Raw genomic sequence first — 25272 nt, forward strand, 5'->3', positions numbered from 1 at the left:
CACCCCTGCCAACCTAGAATTCTTTACTCAGTGAAATATCTTTAGAAAAAAAAGGCAAAATAATTTTTCAGTATACAAAACTTCACAGAGCTGCAATACAAGAAATGATAAAGAACATCTTTTTAGTTGAATTATACCATATGGAAACCTAGATTTACACACAAGAATACAGAGTTTTATAACAGGTAACCACATGGGTAAATATAAAAAATATTTTTATTAGTTAAATCTCCTTGAAAGATAATTAACTACTGAAGCAAAAATAATAACAATGTGGTTGAGCAGTTTATAATTCAACATGTATAGAAGGAAAATGTATGATAGCAGTAGCACAAAGGCCTAGGTGGAAGATATGGAGGGATACTGCAATAAATTTCTTTTTTAAAGACTTTATTTATTTATTTGACAGAGAGAGAAAGCACAAGCAAGGGGAACAGCAGACAGAGTGAGGGGGAGAAGCAGGCTTCCCACCAAGCAAAGAACCCAACGTGAGGCTCCATCAAAGAATCCTGAGATCATGACCTAAGCTGAAGGCAGACACTTAAACTACTGAGCCACCAAGGCACCACTCTTATGGTAAATTTCATAGAGTATATACAAAGTGGAATAATATTACTTGAATATAGACTATTAAAGTTAAAACCATCACTAAAATACTGTTACAAAGAGTTATAGCTAATAGTGTTAAAAAGAAGATGAGTAAAATCATAAATAATTTAACTAATTGAAAGAAGACAGAAAAAGAGCAAAAGGGAAAGAAAGGACAGATGGAGAAAAAAAACCCAAATAGCAAAATGGCACTTTTAAACCTAATGATAGCAATTATCACAGTAAATGTAAATGTTCTAAAATTCTAAAATGCAGAGATTGTCAGCTTAGATTAAAAAAAGAAGATCCAACCAACTACATGCTTCCTATTAAAAAGTCTTTTTAAATATGGACACAAATACATTAAAAGAATGGAGGAAGATGCCACTGTAACTCTAGTTAATGAGAGTGACTACATTAATTATGAATTAAAATAAACTAGATTTTAAAGCAAAGAGTGTTCCCAGGAATGAAGGGAGTCACTTCATAATAAAGAAGTCAAATCATCACAAGAACATAATAATTGTAAACACTCTATTTCTTGATCTTTACCTAAAAGGAATGAAAGCTGTCCATATAAAGATGTGTACTAAGAATATTAATGTTTTATATGTAATAGCCCCAAACTGGAAACAACCCAAATGTCCATCAGTAGGTGAATGGATAAACAAATTGTGGAATATCTACCTATATATTGGCATACTAATCAGCACTAAAAACATGTTGATTATTATATTATAAATTATTATACTGAGTGAAAGAAGCCACACCAAAAAATGTACATACTGTATGAGTCTATAAGAATAGAAAATGCAGTCTAATCTATAGTGGCAGCAAGCAGATCAGTGATAGTACAGACATGTGGGTAGTGGTAGGGAAGGTGGGAAAAAGAGATTATAAGGCAACTTTGGAGATGATAGATATCTTCATTATCTTGATGTGGTACTGCTTTATAGGTGTATACACCTGTAAAAACTTATTAACTGTACATTTCAAACATGCAATTCACTTTATGCCAATTATATTTCAACAAATCTGTTTTAAAACATTGTTATAGACTTTTCCAAAGATCTCTGGGTTACCAGAACTATGACTGGATCTTGAACCACCAGTTCTAGTCTACACTGAAGTGAACTATTCATTCTAGTCATGGAAATGCCAGGGCACAGAAGGACTGAGGGGCACTTAGTCTTACTAGTGCTTTTCCTCCTCAAGCTGCCTTATGTGAAACATCCCCAACCCACGCCATTCAAGTACATCCCTCAGGGACCATCAGTAACAACAGACTAATACCCTCTTCCAGATTACAGAAGTTCTGTCTAGGTGCCATGTCATTAACCATTTTGCTTTAGGGTTCTTAGGCAGACCTGATTTGTTCCACCTTCTCTCTTAGTCTCTGTATTACCTGTTGCCTTCTGGTTGGGCAGGGTTGCATGAAGGAAAGAATACCAAGCTAGAGGCAGAGGACTGGGTTTCTAGCTTTGGATTTGTGCTAAATGGTGTGTGATCTTGCATGAGTGGGCTTACTCCTATATCCAACCTCAGATTTTTCATCTATGGAAGGAGGGCCTTGCATTAAAATTGATGTTTACCAAAAGTCTTGAATGATATGAAAAATGCTTGAGTATAATGTTAAGTGAAAAACAAAACTGGTTCCCAAATTATACGCATAATCTGATTCCAATTCCATAAAAAATTTGTAGAAAAAACCTACAAGGAGGGGTGCCTGGGTGGCTCAGTGGGTTAAAGCCTCTGGCTTCGGCTTGGGTTGTGATACCAGGGTCCTGGGATCAAGCCCCACATCGGGCTCTCTGCTCAGCAGGGAGCCTGTTTCCTCTTCTCTCTGCCTGCCTCTCTGTCTACTTGTGATCTCTGTCTACCCAATAAGTAAATAAAATCTAAAAAAAAGAAAAGAAAAGAAAAGAAAAGAAAAGAAATGAAAGAAAGAACCTACAAGGATACGTGTATACAGGCATAAGTGTAACTGCATTGGTAAATTATGGGTGATTTTGTTGTTTCCTTTTATTTGTTTTGTACACTTCAAATTTTTTATGATATAATGTGTTACTTTTATAATTGGGAAGAACTTTCCTTGAAAGTCCAATATGTCTAGCTGCGGAAAACATCTCAAGAGCCTGAGGAATGAAATAAAACCTAGGAGATTGAAGTTCACATTGTTTATTCGACTTAGTCCTGGGCATTAAGGGAAGGATGCACTCTGGCTTTCCTAGCTGACAACCTGAAATGACAGATCACTCGAGGCTCTGAGCCTATGTCTGGTCTTAGTGGAAGCCCCTCTCTACTGTGTCTATGTACCCAAACATTCCCCTACCTGGTTCTGGAAATGAATAACTTGAACTGGATTGTTCTGGGTCCCAGCTTGGAGACTGCTCTGAAAGGCCTAAGTAGGCCACAGCAAATGAGAATCTAGTTTCCTCTGGCTTCAGCTTGGACAACAGGAAAAGGCTGGGATTTTTAACAGATGGCCTGATCTAAGGTGATACCAGAACTTGGCTCTTCCTTACTGGCAGAGGCCCTTCTCTGTGGTATCCGTCTGTCCCTACATTCCTGTTTCTGGTGAACAGGGGCATCTAATTAAGACATCCACAGAAGGTGGTCTAACAGGAAAAGGATGTTCTACTTTAAATCTCAAGTCACAAAAGATGATGAAAAAAAATGGTATATACCTCCCTGAGACAGCATTCACATCATTACCCTTTTATTATCTGACCACAGGAAACTGACACTCTCCATACACAAGGAAAATGGTACATCACAAATCACTTCTCCAGGAGGAAGTTTCTGAAAGTTGCTCTCAGACCCAGAATGATACAAATGTTGCCAATAAACATTGTGGTCAAATACGCCGGCCAAGTTCCATTATCATCATCGATTACTTTTTCTCAAATATCATGTATTGACAGCATCCCCAGGAAGTCCTTCCTTGGTTCCTCAGAAACTTTAGCCACTAAAACCCTGCTCCGACAATTTGGAACCTCAAGGAATAAAGTGTAATTTTTCTCGGGTTCCTCTTGAAGTTCCAGATATTTGGACTAAGAAAGTCTCTGGGTAAAGAATCTGGGCCCAAATGCTTGTCATGGTTGATTTTCTCTTTCAGAGTTTAGAATGTCAAGGTTCCCAATTTCACCCTTCTCTTCCTATTATGAGAATATTTTAAGTCATCATATGCCTCTCTTATTCCATATATGATTTAAGACTTATTTATAACTTAAATCCATTTACCTAAGAGCATCTCCCAGCATCAGCTTCTCTACCAGAAAGGCCATGGACCTCGCATGGCTGGGTGGGATGCTGGGAAGGGTGGGTGGGTGAGCCATATTTTGTAGAGTCTTGCCCTGATGCTGCCCCTGAAGGCTTCAGGAAGGCACTGATGCTTGTAAGCCTTGCTTCGTGGAACTCTAGGGGAAGCCTGAAATTTTCAGAACTTTGCAGAAGGCAATTTTCCTTTCCCAACCATGCTCTGCTTTTCATCCACCATCAATTTTTGATCTCACCAGTCCTTCAGTTATACCCGGAAAACTCTATAGTCTTTCCAGTTGCCCTTTTTGCTATGACTAGAGAAAAGATTAGAAATACACCTAGTATCCTCTTGAAGAAATTCTCTCATCCTTCCAGGTCCCGAGCAAATAGATGAAAATAATGTTAACTGCTTTACCTGGCTCCTCCTCCTGACTTATGAAAACTGGTGCATGTAAGTCCCACCAATTCTCCCATCTAGGCCTCTGTGCTCTTGTTCTACATTTCACTTTTACATATGTTAGAAATTGCACAACACAATGTCTTTTTTTATTCTTCAATAGTTAATTACCTTTCAAAGAGATGTAACTAATAAGAAAAATATTCTTCATATGTCCCAATGTGGTTACCAGTTTCAACATTCTTCATTTGCTTGTGTAAACCCAGGTTTCCATATGGTATAATTCTACTAAAAAGATTCCCTTTACCATTTCTTACAGTGCAGCTCTATACAGTTTTGTCCATTTGAACACACTCCTCCCCTCTTGCCCGACCAACCTTCAACCACTTACAGGCAGTCATGTGTATCTTGGCCCTAGATCCCTCTTTATAAATATGCTCTGCTGCTTTTCTCTCTCTCTCTCTCTCTCTCTCTCTCTCTCTCTCTCTCTCTCTTTCACACACACACACACACACACTCACTCAAACCCCCATATATATTTACTCCCCAGAAGGTTCCCCTTCTCCCCTGTCTGGCCAGGCAACCCCATCAGAAGTAAACAGCTAATGAGCTACTCTGTTTCACGGCAAGTAAAGAAAGAGCCTGCACCAAGCCTCATGATCCCAGCACATGTGAGTGGTGGAGGCCCCAAAGACAGAGGCAGACAAGATGTGCTTAAAGGACATGGAAACAAACCGCTGGTTAGATGTCCCCTTCCTCCACCCCAACCCACAAATCTTGTATTATAAAGACTTACCTGTATCAGGGGCACAGGCCTCATCTGCTTTGGCAGCGTTATCCACATTCTGTATGTTGGTATCTGGGGAGGAAAAAGAAGATCTGAGGACCAGCCCATGATCTCTAGCTTCTTAGAAACACAGGAAGGTGACACAGGAACGGCACACCTTCCTGTGGGGACCTGGATCACTTGAGTTGTGCGTCCCTGAGTGTCAGCTGGGTTCATGCTGACTCACTGGGGTTGGCTGTGTCACCCCCATTATAGACCAAGCAGAGAAGGATCATAACCCCCTTCCTCTGCCACTACTGGGCTCAGCCCAGCCTGGGCACATGACCTGAAGGTGTTCCCTTCAAGGGCTTCCTGCCCTCTTTGCAGAAGCTTCTCTTCCCCCTGTCATGCATTATTTTGTTCTTCTTCTTCTCCCCATCCTCCCCTCTGATCCTGGGGGAGGAATTTTGCCCTTCTTTGTTCCTCTGAGAGAGCCATCAGACAGGGTTTCCCATGAGTCCCTATGGGGAAAGGAGTCCTGGTCCCCTAGGCCCCATTCCCACCCCATAAGGAAGTTACTGCACACAGGGGACACCCTAGAAATGCAGCTGTGCCTGTGCCAAATGCATCAGAGCTACAAAATCTCCTTCTTGTCTCAGGGAACACTGGTCTACATACCTGGGCCACTGGCCTCATTGCTGGCCCCCTCTGTTGGGTGGTCAGGGGTCTCCTGTCTGGGCTTCTGGCTGAAGGCCAGGAAGAGGTGCGTGCTCAGTGGCTGAGGAAGGTCCACCTCCAAGTACGCCCTCATGAACAGCTTGAAGACATCGTAGCTAATTGGCTGAGAAGAAACAAAGAGGACAGAGAAACTGGGGAGGGCAGGCAGGTGAGAGAAATGGAAGGGAAGCAGAAAGAAGTGGGGGGCACTGGTGGGCTCAGGAATGAAAAGGCCAGGAGGTGATGGAGAATGGCAGGCACAGGGAGCAGGGGACAGGAAGCAGGAAAGAGATGACACTGGTGGTTGCATGTCGGGACTGGCAGGAGGCTTCTGTAACAGGACATGTCCAAGACTAGGCAGAAAGCGGGTGATGGGGAATGAGCATGACCACACAGGGGGACTCTGCCTGAGTCGATGCCCACAAGCCAGACGGTTCTCTAATGAGCTGGATTTGGTCAGTGTCACGGAATCCTAGTAAGATGAAGAAGGACGGAGTGGAAAACACAATGGAAAGATGGTTCTTCTGTAGGGTCTCCATTTTTCTACTTAGGCTGTGAGGGATGTGATTTCTGAGTGCTCGGGTCTTAGAAAAGAGGGAAAAACAGGCTCCATCCTTCAGGAGTCTCATAACTGATCTTCCCTGGATGAACCTCAAGAGAACCGGAGAGGGTATGTGTCTGGCTCAGCTGTTCTCAAAACATGCCCTTGTGAAGGTTTTCGGCACTGGGAGAAGAGCCGAAGGGCAGAAGGTAGAATCAAGAAACGCGCCCCAAACTAGAACCTCTCCCAGCTGCCTCTCTCCCACCACTGCCTGGCTTCTGGTCCCGGGCTGGGAGCAACCGTGCCAGAAAGGGCTGCTGTACTCAGCAAACGCTCAACAAAGACAGTCTGCAATGAGTCATCACTGGCTCGTTCTCTGATGGCATCAGATTCTTCATCAAATCGGCAGATGCTCCTGGAAATCACTGAGGAAGCTCTCCTCTAAGATCTGCTGTGCAGGCTTTTGTAAATAATAACAGCCATGAGAAAAAAAAAAATCCCTTTTTAGGGAGCCTACTTGGCTCTCCTTCCAAATGCTGATAGCATTTAACCCCTTGTCTCTTCTAGAAAATCTGGGAGCCTTTCCGGAGCCATGAGCTGGCTCAAATATATGCCATCAAGTCTGGGATGCAAAGTTTTGGCCCCCAAAACAAGGGATGATCTCCTGACCCCATTGGGAGGGAGCTCAGGAGGCAGTTTTCACTTGCCCTAGGCTGTCCTTTGCCGAGGGGAGGAAGCCTGATTTGGTTAAACAGAGGATAATGCAGGCTCTTAGCTCATTAAGGCATCTCTAAGCAAATGGTGGATTCATATTTCTTGTGACAACTACCACCAATCTGTCTCTATCTCTCTGTCTTTCCTGAGTCTCTGTGTCTCTCTTTCTGACCCTATCTCCACAGCCTCATCACCCAAGTGTTCTTCCCCAAACAACCTTCTCTCTTTTTTTTTTTATCAGTCTGCAAGAGCAAAAGCTTTTCTTTCTACTTTGCAAGTGGAACCCACCAACTATGACCCTTGATTCTACCTGCCCTCCCTCTGAAGGCATCTCCCAGCATCTGCTTCTCTACCTGTAAGCATGTTCAAGGTCACTGTTCCAAAGAAATGACTGAATACTTGAGTTACTACCCTGTCCTTCTTCTCTTCCCCTTCTGTGTTCCTTGGCCAGACCACACTAGCCTGTTAACTCTTCAGTCCTATTCAGTCTGGGTTCTGGCCCATCACCTCTGAACCTACTCTCTTGAAGGTCATCAATTCAGGTGTCTCTTTTTTGACTCGCTCATCTTTGGCTTCTCTGTAGCATTCCCTCCTCTTTACTTGAACTTTCTGTTTTCCACATTGTTGTTCTATTTTGGTTTTCTTCATTCTCTACTTTGATTTGCCTGAGTATTTATTGATGGCACAGTTATATTTTAGAAGGCTCCTTTTGCATGGTCTTCATCTTCACACTATTTAAATTGGCAAGTACTGTTTGCAGTGTACAACTGACCCTTGAACAACATGGGTTTGAACTGTATGAGCCCATTTACTTGTGGAGTTTTTTTCAGTAAGTAGAGTACAGTACTGTCAGTGTATTTTCTCTTCCTCATGATCTCCTTAATTACATTTTCCTTTCTCTGGCTTCCTTTATTGTAGAATATAGTACAGTATATACAATACAAATAACATATAAAATATGTGTTAATCAACTGTTTATGTTAAAAGTAAGACCTCCAGTCAACAGTAGGCTATTAGCAATTAAACTTTTTGGGGAGTCAAATTTATATGTGGATTTCCAACTATGTTGCGGATTGGCGAACCTAACCCCCATGTTACTCAAGGGTCAACTATAGTTTTGAGCCCCAAAGTGTCCCGTTAATTTTTTTTATCAAATTGAGAACTAGCAGCAGAAAATATTTCTGGAACACTGACTATACTAAATGATTTTTTTAAAAAAAGAGAACACTTGGTTAACACATCTAATATAACACTCTTCAAAAACCAAAGCTGAAAGATCATCAAAGAAAGCAGTATGGGATTCAGGGGACCTCGTGACTGGTCTCAGCTCTACCCCATTTCCCTCTCTTTGTGAACCTCAGTTTCTTCCTCAGCAGATGGTAAGTTTGAGAAGATCTCAAGTTCTCAACTTCTAGTAGCCCCCTCCCTCGGCCAGTCCCCTTCCTGACCCTGCAGCTTCTGCTACCTTTGACAATACCAGGCTCTGTTTTGAACTCCCAGTCATCGGAGACTAGGTGTTGTCCCTTCCTTCTATTCACTGTTCTTTTGCCACATCTGTCACCTCTGGGTCTTTTCTGTGTGTCCACTGTCCTGCTGCCTCCACCCATACAAGAAGGCTCTGGAGGCCCAATGTTCCCTGGTTTCAGACTTCTGTTCTGTGCCTCCTACCTGGACCACTGCAATACTTCTCAATTTGCCTCCACCCCCATCTGTCAGTCCTCCCATCTTATCTATCCTTGCCAGATTGATCTTCCCAGAGCATAATTCTGAACAGATTGCTTCTCTACTCAAAAACTTTCCATGCCTCCTAATTGCCCATGGGAGAGGTGAGATCAGTTTTAAAATCACATGACCCTCTATAACATTTTTGAGCATGCATTCCCATTTACCTATACTTACAAATTAATACATGTACTACTGTGCTCCTTTATTATACCCCATAGAACATACACAAGAGAAGAAACTAGAAAACAGAAGATGAGATAAAAAAAACTCAATGTGACGGGAAGGTCTAATTTGTAGTGTTCCCACACTCCAGTGGGTCATCTCCTGTATTCCTTGAGTCCTCTGGGATTCACAGCCCTCCCATAATCCCACTCCAACCTAGATCCGTAGCTACTTCAAGCTCTGAGGTCATTCTGATCTTTTCTCCTATGATTCCATATGTGTACCTCTACACTCTGTCCACACTTATCTCTGTGTTCTTTCCTGGTCAAGCCTCCACGCGTATCACATAAACTGCTTCCTTCTCTACCTGTTAATATTCCAACATATTTTAGCTAGACTTTAAGGTCCAGCCCAGATGCACCTCCTTCAGAAAGCCTGGTATGATCTCCTGTACCTGAATTTCTGTACTTTGCCCCTTCCGTTCATGTCCTATTACACTTTCATCAGCTGTTCTCTTTTTAATACACAGTTGTTTGTGATAATTACATCCTTAGTTCCTCAACTAGATCTAGAGTTCTGGGAAGGTAGTGAAATATCCTATTTCATCTAAGTATCACCCCAAACCATCTATGACAGGTATTTTAATGGATGTGGGGTTTCTTGCTGTATACTTGGCTCCCATCGATTATTGTAGGGCCTATTCAGTCAATGTCTATGTACTGAACCTCCTAGGTACAAGAAACACCTTGGGGAACACACCTGTGACACACACACATAGGTCTATACCTTCAAGAGACTCAGGTATTGAAATAATTCCAATACAGCATCAATAGTGATGAGTATGGGAAAAGTACTGACAAACTACTATAAGAACTTAGAAAACAATGATGGAAGGCATGTCCAACCACTCATGACCCTAATCAGGGGTACAGGATGGCATAGAATAAGCCCAGAAACAAAGATCTTTCACATCAGAAGAGCCCAGACCTCCTCATGTCACCGAAGTTCTGAAAGTTCAGTGACTTACCCCAGCCACCCAGTAGCAGAGTAAAACCGGAAGCCTGATCTTCTGACTCCCAGTCCAGTGCTCCTGCTCCCATGTCTGTTCTAGGTCCCAGTGCTAACAGATGGCTCCCTGCCACTCTCTCTAAGAACCTCAAGTATAGTATGCAAAAAAAAAAAAACAAAAAAAAAAATGTGACTGTGTGCCACTCTCAGAGCAGTATCTGAGTGGTGGAGAGTGAGTTCTTTATGAGCACAGGCCAGGCTCAGATGCGCTGCCAGTGAATGTGTGATGGGTAGAAAGTGGCTTACTCTGCCCAAGCCAGACAAACAAACACTCTGAGGCATGCTGGCAACTCTCTGTGCTCGGAATAACATGCTGGGCACTGTCATGGTGCAGGCCTGTTTTCTTCCCAGAAACTGCCACTTTCATATAGGAATTAACTGGGCACTTGCTGTTTCTGTAGTCTGCTTCAAGAGTGAATTCTTGCACAGGTCAAAAAAGGAGGGGGGAACTAGATGGACAGCTTATTGTGCATCAGGCAGTTTACGTTCATGATCTCATTTAAGTCTTAAGGCAACCAGGGCACCTGGGTGGCTCAGTCCTTAAGTGTCTGCCTTCGGCTCAGGTCATGATCCCAGTGTCCTGGGATCAAGCCCCACATGGGGCTCCCTGCTCAGTGGGAAGCCTGCTCCTCTCTCTCCCACTCCTCCTGCTTTTGTTCCCTCTCTCGCTGTATCTGTCAAACAACTAGAAAATATCTTAAAACAACAACAACAACAACCACCGTGTGAGGTGGGACTATTACCGCTAGTAATAGCAGTGGATGAAAAAAATTCTGAAAACATGAATAACTTGCTCAGAGTCATACAGCCTGGGCAGAGCTGGGCTCTGTGCTTCCACATGTCTGAGTCCAAGATCACAAGGCCACCGAGCCACCTTGCTCCTCTTACTCCACCATGTACTGGTTCACTTTCTGTCTGTTTTTTGCTCTACTCGATTCTCCAGAGTATCACTCAGTTTTTATGGGCAGCGGCCCTGCTTGTCGCGGCCAGATGCGAACTTTTATTCTTGGCCTCGCTTTCCTAGCTACTTGCCCTTCCCACGACTAACTCATGCCTCCTTGAGACATTTTAGCAGCAGTAAGCCATCAAGCTCAAGAGCAAGTACATGCTTTTTGTTTCCCCCACCCCGTGCCGGGACATTACACCTACTAGAAGCCAGCCACACTGGGAGAGAGAATAAAACCAGAGTGACAGAGCTTCCCAGCGACACAGCAGTTCCAGGCATGCAAAGAGTGGGGGGCCAGCTGGATGAGGCGTGGGTGGCAGCAGGCTCCTAACAGCCAAGCTGCTCTCCGCTTCTGAAAGCTCCCGTGGCCTTCACACCCTCGGTGGCCCTGACCAAATTGTTCCCCTCCCACTCTTCAGCCTCAAGGCTGTCGGGCTGATTAGCAGCCCCCACCCTTCTTTGTTCCTGTGTTTCTGGAGCTGGGGGTGAGGGGTGGGAGGGGCAACAAGTTCTTTGCGGCTTCCCCATCTTCTCTGCATGGCTTCTCCTCAGGAATGTTCTTTGAAATGGCTCATTCTCGGTCTGTCTCCTGTACGGGCAATCTTCCTCCTGTTTCATTCTCCAGAGGACTGTGCACTTTATCCAAAGCCCCTGCTCAGGTAAACCTCAAGGACATGTGCTTTGCTGGTTCCCTGCCAGTGCCCAGCAGCAGAGTTGACTCAAGGGTCACTGAAAGGATGACAATACCAATAAATAATGACCTGCCTTGTCCCAAGTCTGTCCTGCTGATCAGTCATTTTTCTGCAATTAGCCCTCATGAAAGGACCTAGGATCAGGGAAAAGGAAGTTGAATTTAACACATTCTGGGGAAAGGAGTCAGAATAATAATGGATACCACTTTTTAAGTGTCCTATAAATAATTTTTTGCAAAAATTATCTCAATCCATCCACTCATCTGCAAACTTCAATGTCTTTGCTTGTGATCTTCAGGTCACAGATGAGGAAATTGAGGCTCAGAGACGTGAAATATTATTTCAGGCCACACTGCTGGTTGGCAGCAAAGGCAGAAGTCTAACCTAAGACCACGAACCTTCAGAGCCTGCCAACAGGGAGTAAGTTCTGGAGGGCAAGAACCGTGCTTCCTCACCTTAATATCTTCTACAGTGCCCAGCACGGTGCCTGGATGCTCAAGAAACATGAGATGAGTGGAATAGGAAAGTAGGGGAGGTCTTGCATTCATTTACTCATTCAACAAATATTTCTTGAGTGCGTGCTATGAGCCAGATACTCCTCTGGGCACTGGGGATACTGAAATGAACAAATATATAGCACGACAGTTGGTGAGGAATACTAAGGAGGACAATAAGGCAGACCAGGGGGATAAGAAACATCAGGAAAAAGGGCTTAAAATTTTAAATAGAGAAGGTGACATTCACTGAGAGGGTGATCTGAGCGAACACTTTAAGAAGTAAGGAAATAAACAACATGGGTATCTGTGGGAGGAACATTCCATGAAGAGATGAAAGCAAATGCAAAGGTACTGAGGTAGAGCAACCTTGGCTTGTTTGACAACATCAAGAAGGCTATAAGAGCTGGAAAGGAATGATGAGGAGAGTAGCAAGAGATGAGATTAGGGAGTAGACGGAGGTACAGATGGTAATGACTTTGATTTTAACTCTGAGTAGGGAGTTGGGGAGCCACGAGGGATTGTAGAGCAGAATAGTGACATGATCTGACTTAAATTTTAACAGATTGCTCGGGATGAGTGTGAAGAATAGGGTTTAAAGGTCAAGAGCAGAAACAAGGAAGGAGCTCAGTTAGGTGACTATTACAATAATCTGGACAAAATATGGTAGTGCAGGTAAGGGTGGAAGCAGTGCCTGTGGTGAGATGTGACTAGACTTTGGATATATTTTGAAGGTAGAAGTGGCAGAGTTTGCTGATGAATTGGACATGGGATGTGAGAGGAAAACTCAATGATGACTCCATAGTTTAAGACTGAAGAACTTGAAGAAAGGAGTTGTCATTTATGGAAATGGGGTAGACTGCCGGAAAAACAGGCTTCACAAGGGAAGATCAAAGAACTCAGACTAGCTTATGTTAAGTAGGAGACAGCAGTTTGATTTTTCAATAGAAATGTCAAGTTAGAGGGATGAAAGGAAAACCAGTGTCCTGAAATCCAAGTGAAGACAACAGAGGAGGACCTGACCAACTGTGTCCAATGCCTATTGGCATTGAGTAAAATGCCTATTGAGTTCAGCTACATTGTGATCCTTGGCAATCCTCACCAGTGGTTTTAGTGGAGGAGTAGGGGGTTATGCTCTGATTGAAGAACTTTCAAGAAAGTGGGAAAAAGAGAAATTAGAGGCAATGATTACAGACAAATCTTTTGCACAGTGTTGCTATTAGGGACAGGAAAGAAATGAGGTAACTGGAAAACTGGAGTCAGGAAAACAATTTTAATAGAGGACAAATAACAGTATGTTTATATGTTGATGAGAAAGACCTAGCAAATAGTGGAAAGCTGATGTGAAAGAGATACATATACATATACAGAGAGAGCAATGCTTCCCAATAGATTAGAAGAGGATGGGAATGAGTGCATACCTGGAGGGGCTGGACTGACTAGGAGCATGGAGAGTTCATTCCTAGTTATAGGATTAAAGGTACAGAGGCATGTGAGGATCTTGTTGAAGATCTCTTCTGATTTCTTTCTATTTTCTCAGTGAAGTAGAAAGCATGGTTGATGACTTAGAATGAGGACAGGAAAAGGGAAAATTTGAAGACAGGAAAGTATGATGGAGTCTTCTAGGACATTAAGAGAATGCTTAAACTTGGCAAACATATAAATGGTTCATTTGAGACTTAGGAGAATATATGCTGAGAAACAAGTTCTTTAAAAGGAGCTAAACTTCTAAGAATGGAACAAATTATGGAAAAGCTAGAACATAGGGCTTTTCAAAGGCTTGAAATGGAAACGTTCTTACCTCATGTGGGTCATATTGTTTGAGGCTTCCACCCTCATTAAATTCAGCCAAGACATCCTTTATCTTCTTGGAAGAATCTAGAGAGACATAATGCACATGTGAAATATTGGTGAACAGCTCATGGGAGCTGGGCCAAGTACATTCTCCCTGTCTAACCTTGGTTATGATGGCGCCAATCCTCATTCCCAGGGCTATCTGGAAAAATCTCACCCTTATCTGCCCTTCTCCCCTCTTATTTCTTTACTTATAGTCTCTCTCCTGTTTTATGAACTATCTTTCTAAAACACAAATGTGATCTGATCATGTCCCTACTCAGTACACTTCCATGGCTCTCAGTTTTCCCAGGATAAAGCTTAACTCCCTTGCTTGGTACATAAGTATGGTGATTTGACCTAGACCATTCCTCATCTCTTTCTTTAACCTTCTACTCACCCTGCTTTTCAGCCCCATCAAATCACATTTCCATCAGTCCCTGATTACACTGTGTATTCATTCACTCCTTCGTTCTTTCATGGAGTCTGTTCTCTATGTTGTAAACTTCACTCAATTCTTGGTATCCAGCTCAAATGACAACTCCTTTGTAAAGTCTTCCTTTATCAGTCAGAGTTCCCTCTCCCGTATCCCACATGACTTGTACACAATTCTGTAACAGAGCTTGCCATATAGTGTTATAACTGCCTCTCTTACTCCTCTCCTGCCCCAGTTCTACCTTGAGATCTATAATTGGTTAGTGAGTCTTTGTATACCATATCACAGTCTGACACATAAGAAAGGTTCAGAAAACCGGTTTACTAGGTGACTACATAAAATCTGAGAAGAAATATTAAAACATTTAAATTTTTGTTGACTAAATAAGATGGATGGGCATTCAGTCCACTGATGCTCTGTCCTTGGTGCTGAAACAAAGACTCAGAGTCCGTGAAGCATAATGACTTAGAAAATTCTCCTTTCCATTGGAAATAATCTGGAAACTAACAGAAAAAAGTATGGCTTCTTCTTCTTCTTTTGAGTTTTATAAGGAAATTGGGAGTCTAGAAAAGGGATTCGATAATTGTCATTATAAACCCATCCTGAGTATATCCTGTGCAGTTATCAGAACTCTAGACATCAGAGAAAACCAGGGTCTCTGTGCTCTCCTTGTCTCAGAGTACTGTAGATAATTAAGAGCTTCCCAAGCTCCATTACTGCCATGATTTGAAGATCTGAGCAAAGGGCAATGTTATTAAAAATTGACATAGTGTTCCTTGGTGTTTTTACAGAGGGCTATACTCTCTCATAGGCCTGCATAAAGTAGATGTGCACATGGGCTGCTCTCCACGGCTCTGCTGACTTGGATTCGGTCAAGCACAAGTTATAGTCATTTTAGAACTGAGACACATTGAAATGCCACAGGAAAATGTTGATGTTGCCTAAAAATGGACATTTCTTCCTGAAATTCAAAACTAATAGCTCAGTGAGATCCAGGCAGCAGATGTCAATTTGGGCTGCTTCCACTCAATTCAGGAAACACTATGGAGGGTGAGAGGCTGCAAGGTACTATTGATGAACTAGCTGGGGAGATTATCTGAATAATTGTTCTAATGGCCAGCCTCTAGTTGAGGCCTTTATTGCATAGTCTCATATACTCTCCCCTGCTGATCCATGCACATTTGGTTATATTTTCTTCAGTTTACAGATGAAGAAGCTGAAATTCAGAAAAATTAAGTGACTTGACTAAAAGGGTTTTTTTTTTTTTTTTTTGGTTTGTAATACGTAATTCTTTTATTCTGTAAAAGGTAACAAAATATACAGAATGAAACTTTCCCTTTTTTAAACTAATGTTACAAACCCATATTGTCACTCATATATAAATACTATTCTCTACAGCTGATCATTAATTAGGTGTGAGTCCAACAAGGTGACCCTCTGTAAAGCAAAAACAACCCAAGTTTCTCCAAGGCTAGAGTGTCCTCCCTGTACTATCATCCCAAACTGAAGGAGCAAAGAAGAAAAATCACTGTGTGCATGTGTGTGTGAATGCTTTAGATGGTTTTCAAAATAATTTCCACCTCTCAAAACAAAAATATACAACAATAGATCCTTCATGGAAATTAAAAAATCAATCTGAGCTCATTTTAAATGCAGAAGACAGTATGGCACAGACTCTAAGCCACGATGTGGTTTTAATTACACCAAACCTTGTGTCACACACGCCAGCAGGGAGTTTGTTACACTTTACAGGCATCTTTCCTTAATTCAGTCAGTCCTGCTGCAAACATGGAACAGGAAGTGATTCAACAACAGCAGTAATAGAATCAGGCCTGTTTGGCACTATGATACAACGGGGAAAAATAAACCAGGGAAGTGTCCAATGACCCCAGCCCCAGAATATTCCCACTGAAATAACTACTCTCTTTTTAAAGGAACTGAAATATGATGGGGGGGGGTTCTAGATTCAAAGAACTACAAACACCAGCTTCAGAGTCTGACCGCGACCCCCTGCAAGCTCAGCCGCAAGGCCCCACCCCTGCCCCAGTCCTGGCCGGGCCTCACATGGCCTCGAACTCGTCGATCCGCTGTTTGGTGTTGCCCTGCCGGATCTGCCGCAGGGTCTTGTACTTGTCCCGGCCTTGCCGCATGTTCTCGTTGTGGATGATGTCATTGTGGGTCCTCTTGTTCTCGTCTCGGGCCTGGGACAGCTCATTTGTCAGGGTCAGCAGCTGCCGCTGCACCCGCTCGTTCTTCTCGGCCTCGGTGATGCGCTTCTCCTCGTTGCGGTCATCCAGGATGCCCTCACTAGACAGCTCGGCGCTGTAGCCTGTGTACTCCGTGCCCTCGTCCTGCAGGTTGTCCTGCACGTGGTAGCTCACTGGCTCATAGACCGGGGGCGGGGGTGGCGGCGGGGCCATCATCACCAGGTGCAGCTCCTCCTTGGTCTTCACCAGGTCATCTTGGGCTTCTTTGGCCCTGTGCTGCCACTCCTCGACCTCGTCCTCCTTGCGCCGCTGCGCCTCCTCCAAGAGGGCAATCTTGGCGGTGTACTCTGCCAGCTCTGCGGCCAGCTGCTCCTGGCTCTTTATCTGATCTGCTGCCTGCCTCTCCAGCTCCTCCTTGGCCCGCAGAGCAGCCACGCGGTCAGCCTCCAGGCGCTCGGCCTCCTCCTGGGCACGCTTCCTCTCCTCCTCCAGCTGCAGGGCTCTCTGAATCTGGTCTGACAGTTCTTTCTCTGCCTTCTTGGTTTTCTGCTCGTAGTCCTGCAGCCTAAGCATCAGCTCCTCCTTCTCCCGCATCATCTGCTCCTTCTCTCTCTCCACAGTCTCTCTCCTCTTCTTCTCGGTTTCCAGCTGCTGCCGCTCCAGCTGCTTCTGGTGCTTCTCCTCTCGGGCCTGGGCCTTCATCTGCTGCACCTCGATGGTGTCAGGCTTCCTGCGATGCATGTACAGCTCGTGGTTCCCCATGCAGAGCTGGAGGATCCGCTTGTTAATGCGCAGGCGGGGGGCGTAGAACACAAAGTCAGGTGCCTTCTTGTCGATGGGCTTAATGACAAACTTTTTGTCATTGAATGAGATGTTCCTTATTTCACTCCATGGAAAGCCAATCTTTGGGGTCAACTTATCATCTTTCTCATAAATATTTAGTCCAAGGGCATCAACTCCAAGCCAAAGGTCTGTTCCTTTCTTATTTTTTATCTCAAAATAGTTGATTCCATACATTTCCAGGTCCTGAGCAATCTTCAGATACTCCAGCATGGCACTGTCTTTGAGCATCCCTCGGTGCTCGGCGTGCCACACCTGGATCCGGTCCTCCCACTGGTCCCTGGTGAGCTTGTGCTGGTCCATGACTCTTTGGGGGATCAGCCGCTCAGAGCTGAGGTACCCAGACTTATGTGTTTCTTTATTATAGTCTCCAAACTTGGCCTGCACTGCATAGGAGCCCAGGAGCACCGCCGTCTCAGGAGGGCAGTAAATCTCATCGCTGAGAATTCCCTCCTTCACTTGGAGGAAGAAAAGCTTCTGTGTGATGTCCTGGATGAGCTCCTCAGACACATCTTCGGGGTAGAACTTGGCCCGGAACTTGAACTGGAGAGGATTCTCCTTTCTCAACTCCTGTGCTGACACCTTTTTATCAAGTTTCAACCAGGTAGGAAATCCTTTATTATCCACATACTGGAGGCCAAAGTACCACACTTCCCGAAGGCCGATGGTCTTAACCACCTGATCAAAAAGCTGTTTTCCTGTTGTATTTGGCTGGATGGCGAACTCCAGCTCCGCATCCATGGTGGTAACTCGGACGTTGATTGGTTTCGGCATCTTTGGTTCCTGACGGGTTTTCCTTAGTTCCCTGGAAACACGAGTCTGCCGCAGCAGCTGAGACCGCTCTCCCGACCCGCGGCGCCTGCGAAGGACCGCTGCGCTCCCGGCTGTCGGTGAGTCGGTCTAAAAGGGTTTTAATTCAGGTCTAGTTTGGCTCAAAGTCTATATTACTTTCCCTTGAGCACTATTCAGTTACTCCCCAAACCGTGGCTGACACAGAGAAAATATAATTAATAATAGCTATAATACAGAAGCTCCATGAAGAACAGACCAGAGAAGTAGAACGAGCAGGAAAGAAGTAAAGTTAGGATGACAGTAAACTTGGGTGGGGGTCCAAGGATGTCCCATACAGGAGGTAGAATTTGAGAGCTGAGGTGTAAAGAATAAGTGAGGCTTAAAAGATGGACAAAAAGTGGAAAGACTATTCTAAGAAGGGGCAGGGTAAACAAAAATACAGAAATGGGCATTACAAGACATCTAGGAAAGGTCAGAACCAGAGAGTAGTTTGGGGCCAGATTTGTGGGAGTCCTGAGTGCCAAGCTAAGGACATTGATTTGAAATTGTTAAAGATTTCCTGAATAGTGGAGTACTGAAATCAAGTCTGTTTTCTAAAGGCCACTCTGGCAACAGAATGGAAGACAACTTAGAATTAGGCCAGAGCTCAGTTAACATTACACATAAATTATGTTCAAATCATTCTATGGGTAGCTCAATTATTTAGAGAAGACTACATTTTAGAATCTATTTTAATGGGAGGTTTTCAGGCCAACCAGAGTGGCCAAATCTGGACTGCATTAAAAAGTACGAATTTGGAAGCATGGGTACCCTTGGTGTTGCTTCTGCAAGAGTAGTAAAGAGCCAACATTTTGACTGAGAACCAGGGAAGTGATTTCACTTGAATTCATACTCTTGATATTATTGTCACATTTTGGAAATTCCACAGTTGATCCTAGCAGAAATCCTATTTTTGGTTCTAAGTGACTATATATTTGCAAAATCCTGATTTATATTTAAATATATGCTATAAATGCATGACACACACACACACATATGTATATACACATACACAAGTATGTTCATCCTATGTTCACATTCAAATAAATAGGCTTTAAAAAGAAAAACACAAAAAGTATATTAAAATCTCTAATTATTAGCCTAAAATTAAGTAGAAAAAAACATCCAAGAGATTGCTGGTTCCTAGATTTCTGTGAGAGTTGTTCTTCACCACACATTTACTTCCATTTGCTTCATGGGCTTTAATGAGCTCATAGTGTTAACACCTGTCCCTTTCTTAAAAAAAGGGAGAAAATCTAATTCTCAAATTTGAGACCCATTCCTTTCTCCTGGGATGTCCTTTGATATTTTATTAGTTCTATTTTTGACAGGCTTCTGGACTGGGTTTCTATTTGCCCAAGGAGGAGTAAGTGGGTACTGCTCCATTCTGTTTCATCTTATGACAGCAAGGAACAATGAGGGTCATCTTCAGAACATTCCTTGATCTTACCCCAGGCACCATCTGTGGGTCCAACCGCATAGCCTCAGTAGAGAGCAGAAGCCTATACAGGAGCACCACCACCAGACTCAGAGGAGATCCAATTCTATTCCTAAGTGTCTACAGGAGGGCCATGTCCACAGTTCTTTGTAAGAACTCCTATTTTATTGAGTGCTTACTGTATGCTAGGTACCGTCCTACTTATCTTATATGATTTATTTAAATCTCCATAATTACTCTCTAATGTAATAATGATCCCTATTTTATTTTATTTTTAAAGATTTTATTTGAGAGAAAGAGAGGAAGAGAGCACAGCAGGTGGAAAGGCAGAGAAAGAAACAGACTCTCTGCTTAGCAGGCGCCCTCCCCTGCTGAAGTGGGGCTTGATCCCAGGACCCCAGGATCATGACCTGAGCTGAAGGCAGACATTCATCCGACTGAACCCCCATGCCCACCAGTGGTCCTTATTTCAGAGAAGAAAAAAAACAAGGTTTATGAAATTTAGATGATTCTTTCAGGGGCACATAGCTAGTGAGTGGGTGACTCTGATTTTTAGCATATTTAATAATGTGACACAGCTATTAAAGTCACTGGATATGTGAACCTGGGGAAATCAGAAGATAAGGCCTTTCCTCTGCAACAGTGCCTCTCAAACCTGACTACCTGGCTACCAGAACCACCTGAGAAGCCTAAATACATTGAAACCCAGGACTCACCCAAGACCAGTTAAGTCAGCATCTCTTTGGAAACTCAGGAATCAAAATATTTTAAAGCTTCCTGGATGTTCGCATGTACAGTCAAGGTTAAGAACTGCTGTTCTGTGAATGTAATTTTATTGTTAGAAATGAAGACTATCTTAAGAAGCAGCTAAACTTGTTGGATAATTATTGCAAAAGGAAGAAAAGTTTATAACTCTGCTAAATCCAAAATCAACCACGCTTGGCAGACACTCTCTATTGCTGAAGTGGACAAAATGAAGGAATTTTACCCAACAGGTCGACTTATTCAGCTTTGTGGCAAGGCAGGGATACATTCTGTAACTCGCACTGGCAGAACCATCAGCATGCAGTTTTATTCCAAATCAGGGTCAAGAGCCTCTTTTCCATGATCAAGGTCACTAGTAGTAACAACTACCCTAAGAAGTTTTGATCCAAAATTGTCTCTTTTGCTTTATGTGCCAAGAATTCTGGGACCTTAACCAAACACTTGTTCCTAGTGTTTAAGCACATTCAAAGCCTTTTTAAGGAGAAAAACTGGCCCAACTCACAGGCACCTTCACTGCCACGCTTGTGTGGGAGAGGGATGCCCTCCAACTGAACAAGCAGACAAATTAGGAGATTCAGTGTTTACAGGAGAACGGCAGTGATGCTGCCTAAACCAGAACCCAAAGTTGATGAGTCATCTTCTAGCTAAGAACCCTGAGTATGTGACCACTAGTCAGACCATTAAACTCTGAAATAACTATAACTCGACATTTTGAAATGGGAACCTGAAAACCCATAAATGGCCGTGAAATTATAAGTGAATAATGACTTTCCATGCCTCAAAGTCCCCCAAGAGCATCTCAGACTGAACACATGCAGCCACTGCCTGAGGCTCCGGTTTAAATGCAGATTCTGATTCAGCAGGGACTGAGTCCGGGCCTGACATTCTGCATTTCAGGCAAAACCCTCGGTGACACTAATTATGCAGGTGCATGGACCTCACTTTTGATGAGAAGGCCTTCAGTAACGCTTTTGTGTATTTGTGGTTGACTAGTAAGGCCTGCCTGTCACAACATAGACAAAACCATGATGCTGAGGCTAGAGGAATATAGTCCATAGACTGAGAAGACTGAAAATGACTCAAACCTGGGAGACAAAGACACAGAAGAAAAGAGAAAGTTGGCCCATGAAAGGGGGAAGAAACCAACAACACCACCTAGATTTTCCTTCTTTTGATGATGGCTTGGAAGTATGAATAAGTTTTCTAAGTATTCCAGGGAGTCAAGAACACAGTGAGGTGCCCAAAAGCAAGAGTGGAGTTTCCCAAGGGTTCTGGAAAGACGGAGAATGAGGTGAGAACAGAGATGCCAGATCCAGGAGCCGTACATCAAGAGGCCCACCTTTTCATCCAGGAGGAGTCAGGCCCCAAAGTGAAATGTGGGGAACACGTGTAAGAAGCCCAGCTTCGGAAGCATCGACACATTCTCCCAGCTACGCTTCTTTTCCTGTGCACTGTTTCTGCCCAGCCTAGAGCCACTGCCTGGAATAAATTCAACATTCAATAAAGGTTGGTGGAATGAAGGAGGACTAGAAAAGGCACTGGGATTATTGTCCTCATTCCATATGTCCTGTATTTCCAGGGGCATAGGGAGAAAAGCTGGACCAGTGGTGGACAACCTTGGCTGCATGGTGGACTCACATGGTGAGCTTTAAACAGCACTGATGCCTGGATCCTACACCTACAGATTAGGACTCAGTGATCCTGGGGTTGGGGTGGGGTTATGGGTGGACAGGGCACTGGAAGGGTTGAAAGCCTCCTAGGTATTTCTAGTGCACAGCCAAGGCTGAGGACCTCTGAGGTCTGCGAATCTACTAAGGGGAACCAGTGGAGGTGGTTAATTCTGCACAGTGCTACATATAGAATAAGAGAAAACTACTTTACATCAAAAGTAGAGGGTTTGGGGGCTCATATCCGAGAGCCCTCTTTAAGAAACTGAGAATTTCTGATTCACCATAAGTGCTATGAATGACTGGTACGGCTTATTTGTACAAGGGACATTGGTATTGATAGCAAAACTTCCCACTTTTTCTTCAAATAATTTGGCCTCATTAGTCATAGCCCACATGAAGGGGGAGGAATGGATCAGACAATCTGCATCTTCTTGTGACTCAGAGTGTGGCCCATGGACCAGCAGCATCAGCAGCCTAGAAGCTTGTCCAAAATGCAGCATCTCAGAACTCTCCCAGATCTACTGAGTCAGAATTGGCATTTTAACAAGATCTCCAGGAGATTCGTGTGCATATTCAAACCTGAGAGCTACTGTTCCATAGAAGCCTAACCCTATCCATAGATTCTGACTGCTTGTGGGTAGAGGCCTGGTCATCAGAATGAAAGGAAGGCCAGCTGTGCTACGAGAGACGTAAGGGAGAAATAGTGGTGGTTTCCTTCCGAGTTGGAAACAATGACAATGAGACATGACCCTTTATGGACCCAGGACTTCAAGAACATTGGATTAACTCTCACTCCACTGACTCATGTAAATAATAAGGTTTCAATGGAGCTTACTTAGAGCCTTACATTGTTCCATAAACCAGCCCTAAACATTTTCTCTGGCTCCCGTATTAACACTGACAGGTTTGAATTTTGAGCTGTAATTTACCTACATCTTAAAGTCAGAGACTTTGCGTTGATCTGATTCTAATGAAATATATTTCTGAATAGCACAATTTATCTGATTCATGCTTCTTAGATGTACTTTAAAATTTTGCTCTATTATAGTTTAATTGACATGCAAATATATAATATATATATTAATCCCTCCACTGTATCACTGAAGGCTGAGCTCCAGTGGGTACTTTTTGTTTAATTTACTGGAACTGGATTGAAGCAAACTGAATTTGACCTGGGACTGAGAACTTTGGTTCTAATTCTTATTCTACCACTGACTTTCTGTGTGACCTTGGGGAAATCATGGAGCGATTCTCAGTGATTGAACACAGGACTCAGTGTTCTCATTGTAAGATGGGTAGGAGTTAGATCTGATGGTGCCTTAAAATTTCTCCCAGGTGTAAAAAAGTCTATAAAATCTAGCAACCATGGACTGATGTCGAAAATGTTTAATTTTTGGAGAATTAAAAGTTAAAATTGATGCTTTATCATTTTTTCCCTTTCTGAAAAAGCTGATAGCTTTGTCCTTGACAAATTATGGAAAAATAATCGCCTCTCCCCGAATATCAGGATTAGTACAATAACCCCATTTTATCTCTATTTGAAGCTGTTAGAAGAGGGTCAGTAGGAGGCTTCCCCATGAGCTCATGCCCTCTGAGGCTGAAAAGAAACCTGTTTCAGCATAGAAACTAAGTATTAGAAGGGCTAAGATGGTCATTTAATCAACTGGACACCCAGGGAAAGAAAACTCAATTGCGTTGAAGTCAATTCTGTTCTATCTTGGGCAGGTCAATGAATCCCTTGCTTTAAGTCCTTCTTTGATGATTTTCTCCCAGTCCTAGGGCTACTTCTGGAAACCATTCAAAATTAACTACACACCTCCTCCCCCAACAGCACTTTTTATTTATTTACTTATTTGAATCTCCCCTTCTCCTGCAAACAGGCATAGTACTCGCAGGTACTTTTTCGTAACCATGCTGTGAGGCCCCTCACCATACTGGCCGCACTTCTCAAACACCTCCTGGTTTGTCCCTATCCATTGTACACTGTGGTGCCCAGGGACGAATTCAGCTTTCAAAGGAATCTGATCAGGGTAGACAGAATGTGGGTACCAGTTTGCCTTGTGACATACTGTGAGACTATTAATACATCCGATGATCACAATCAGTTGTTCGGCTAAATAAGATAATGTATCAAAAGATATCTCCCCAGCCCCTAAAAGTCTTGCTTCTGGAAAGTACTGAACAACACAGGAACACCTCATGATATACTGTGTGCCAGCTAGTCTCCAAAGAGCACTGTCCACAGTCTCCCTGCACCCTGTGTGAGCTGCTCTCCCATGAGAAGCACAGTTCATGCCCTCACCCCGTTGCAACTGGGCCAGCCCAGTGGAATGTGGAGATAGTTCTGTTTAGGGACCTCAGAGTCCAGGTGTTAAAAAGGCCTGCTTTTATGCTCTTAGGAGTCCGGGGCCACATGTAAGAAGTCCAGGCTAGCCGGCTGGAGAAAGGCTGCGTGGAGAGGCCCTGGGAGATGACAAAGCACTTAGGGAGAAAGCAGTCCCATGGAGGAACGCTGAGGTAACAGCATGGCAGTGAGTAAGCCTGCTGGACCCTGTGAGGCATCCCACCCGAAGCCCCACACACTGCAGAGCCCAGCCATCCCCGCTGGGCCCCGTCCAGATTCCTAAGCAACAGAATCATGGGAAAAAAACAAAATGGCTGTTAGAACGCATTGAAGTTGTTTTGATGCAGCAGTAGATAACTGGATTGCACAGATAATTGTTAGGGTGAGGAGAACAGCATACGAAATAGCCTCGCATGTCTATTTTACACACATGCACATGCACAGGCACGTAGTGGTTATCACTGGGAGACGGGATCGTGGGTAGCTTTACATTTCATCTGTTTTCATTTTTATACTTGTTTTTATTTTGTGACAAAAATATTCTTAATACCACAGTATGTTTTTTACAAGCATTTTACTGAATCACATTCAGCTTACCAGATAGAAACGTATCAACTCCGTGTGTGTGTGTGTGTGTGTGTGTGTGTGTATGTGTGTGTGCATATAAAATACTTATCTACATCTCCAAGGACGGTTTTAACATGGTGTCCCCCCCACAGCAGAAGGCCACCAGGAAGGTATAGGGGTTTTGTTATATAAACAGAATACACCAAGAGCCTCTTATCCTGAAATTCTTGGCCCCCTCTACCTGGTAACCCCCCTGGGGAAAGTTCCCCA

The 25272-nt window shown here is 43.5% G+C and overlaps 1 protein-coding gene and 1 pseudogene across 6 annotated transcripts in view; both read right to left on the reverse strand.

The window, feature by feature from the left end:
• DGKG (diacylglycerol kinase gamma) overlaps positions 1 to 25272 on the reverse strand; it is a 212282-nt gene that overhangs the window by 144979 nt on the left and 42031 nt on the right. For 4 of the 5 annotated variants that reach the window (XM_082693811.1, XM_082693807.1, XM_082693809.1 and 1 more), the window contains exons 3-5: positions 13873 to 13949; positions 5691 to 5853; positions 5043 to 5105 (exon numbers count right to left, since the gene is read on the reverse strand). In XM_082693811.1, coding sequence (XP_082549937.1) covers positions 5043 to 5105; positions 5691 to 5853; positions 13873 to 13949 — 303 coding nt within the window. Of the gene's footprint in view, positions 1 to 5042; positions 5106 to 5690; positions 5854 to 12032; positions 12194 to 13872; positions 13950 to 25272 lie in introns of those variants that run through there. The other variant, XM_082693810.1, reaches the window with a different exon arrangement.
• LOC309845636 (ezrin pseudogene) lies at positions 16016 to 18283 on the reverse strand (annotated as a pseudogene). The gene has a single exon. The product of its transcript is annotated as an ezrin pseudogene (transcript).

The sequence above is a fragment of the Mustela nivalis genome, assembly GCF_964662115.1.
Source record: "Mustela nivalis genome assembly, chromosome: 1".
Lineage (NCBI taxonomy): Eukaryota > Metazoa > Chordata > Mammalia > Carnivora > Mustelidae > Mustela > Mustela nivalis.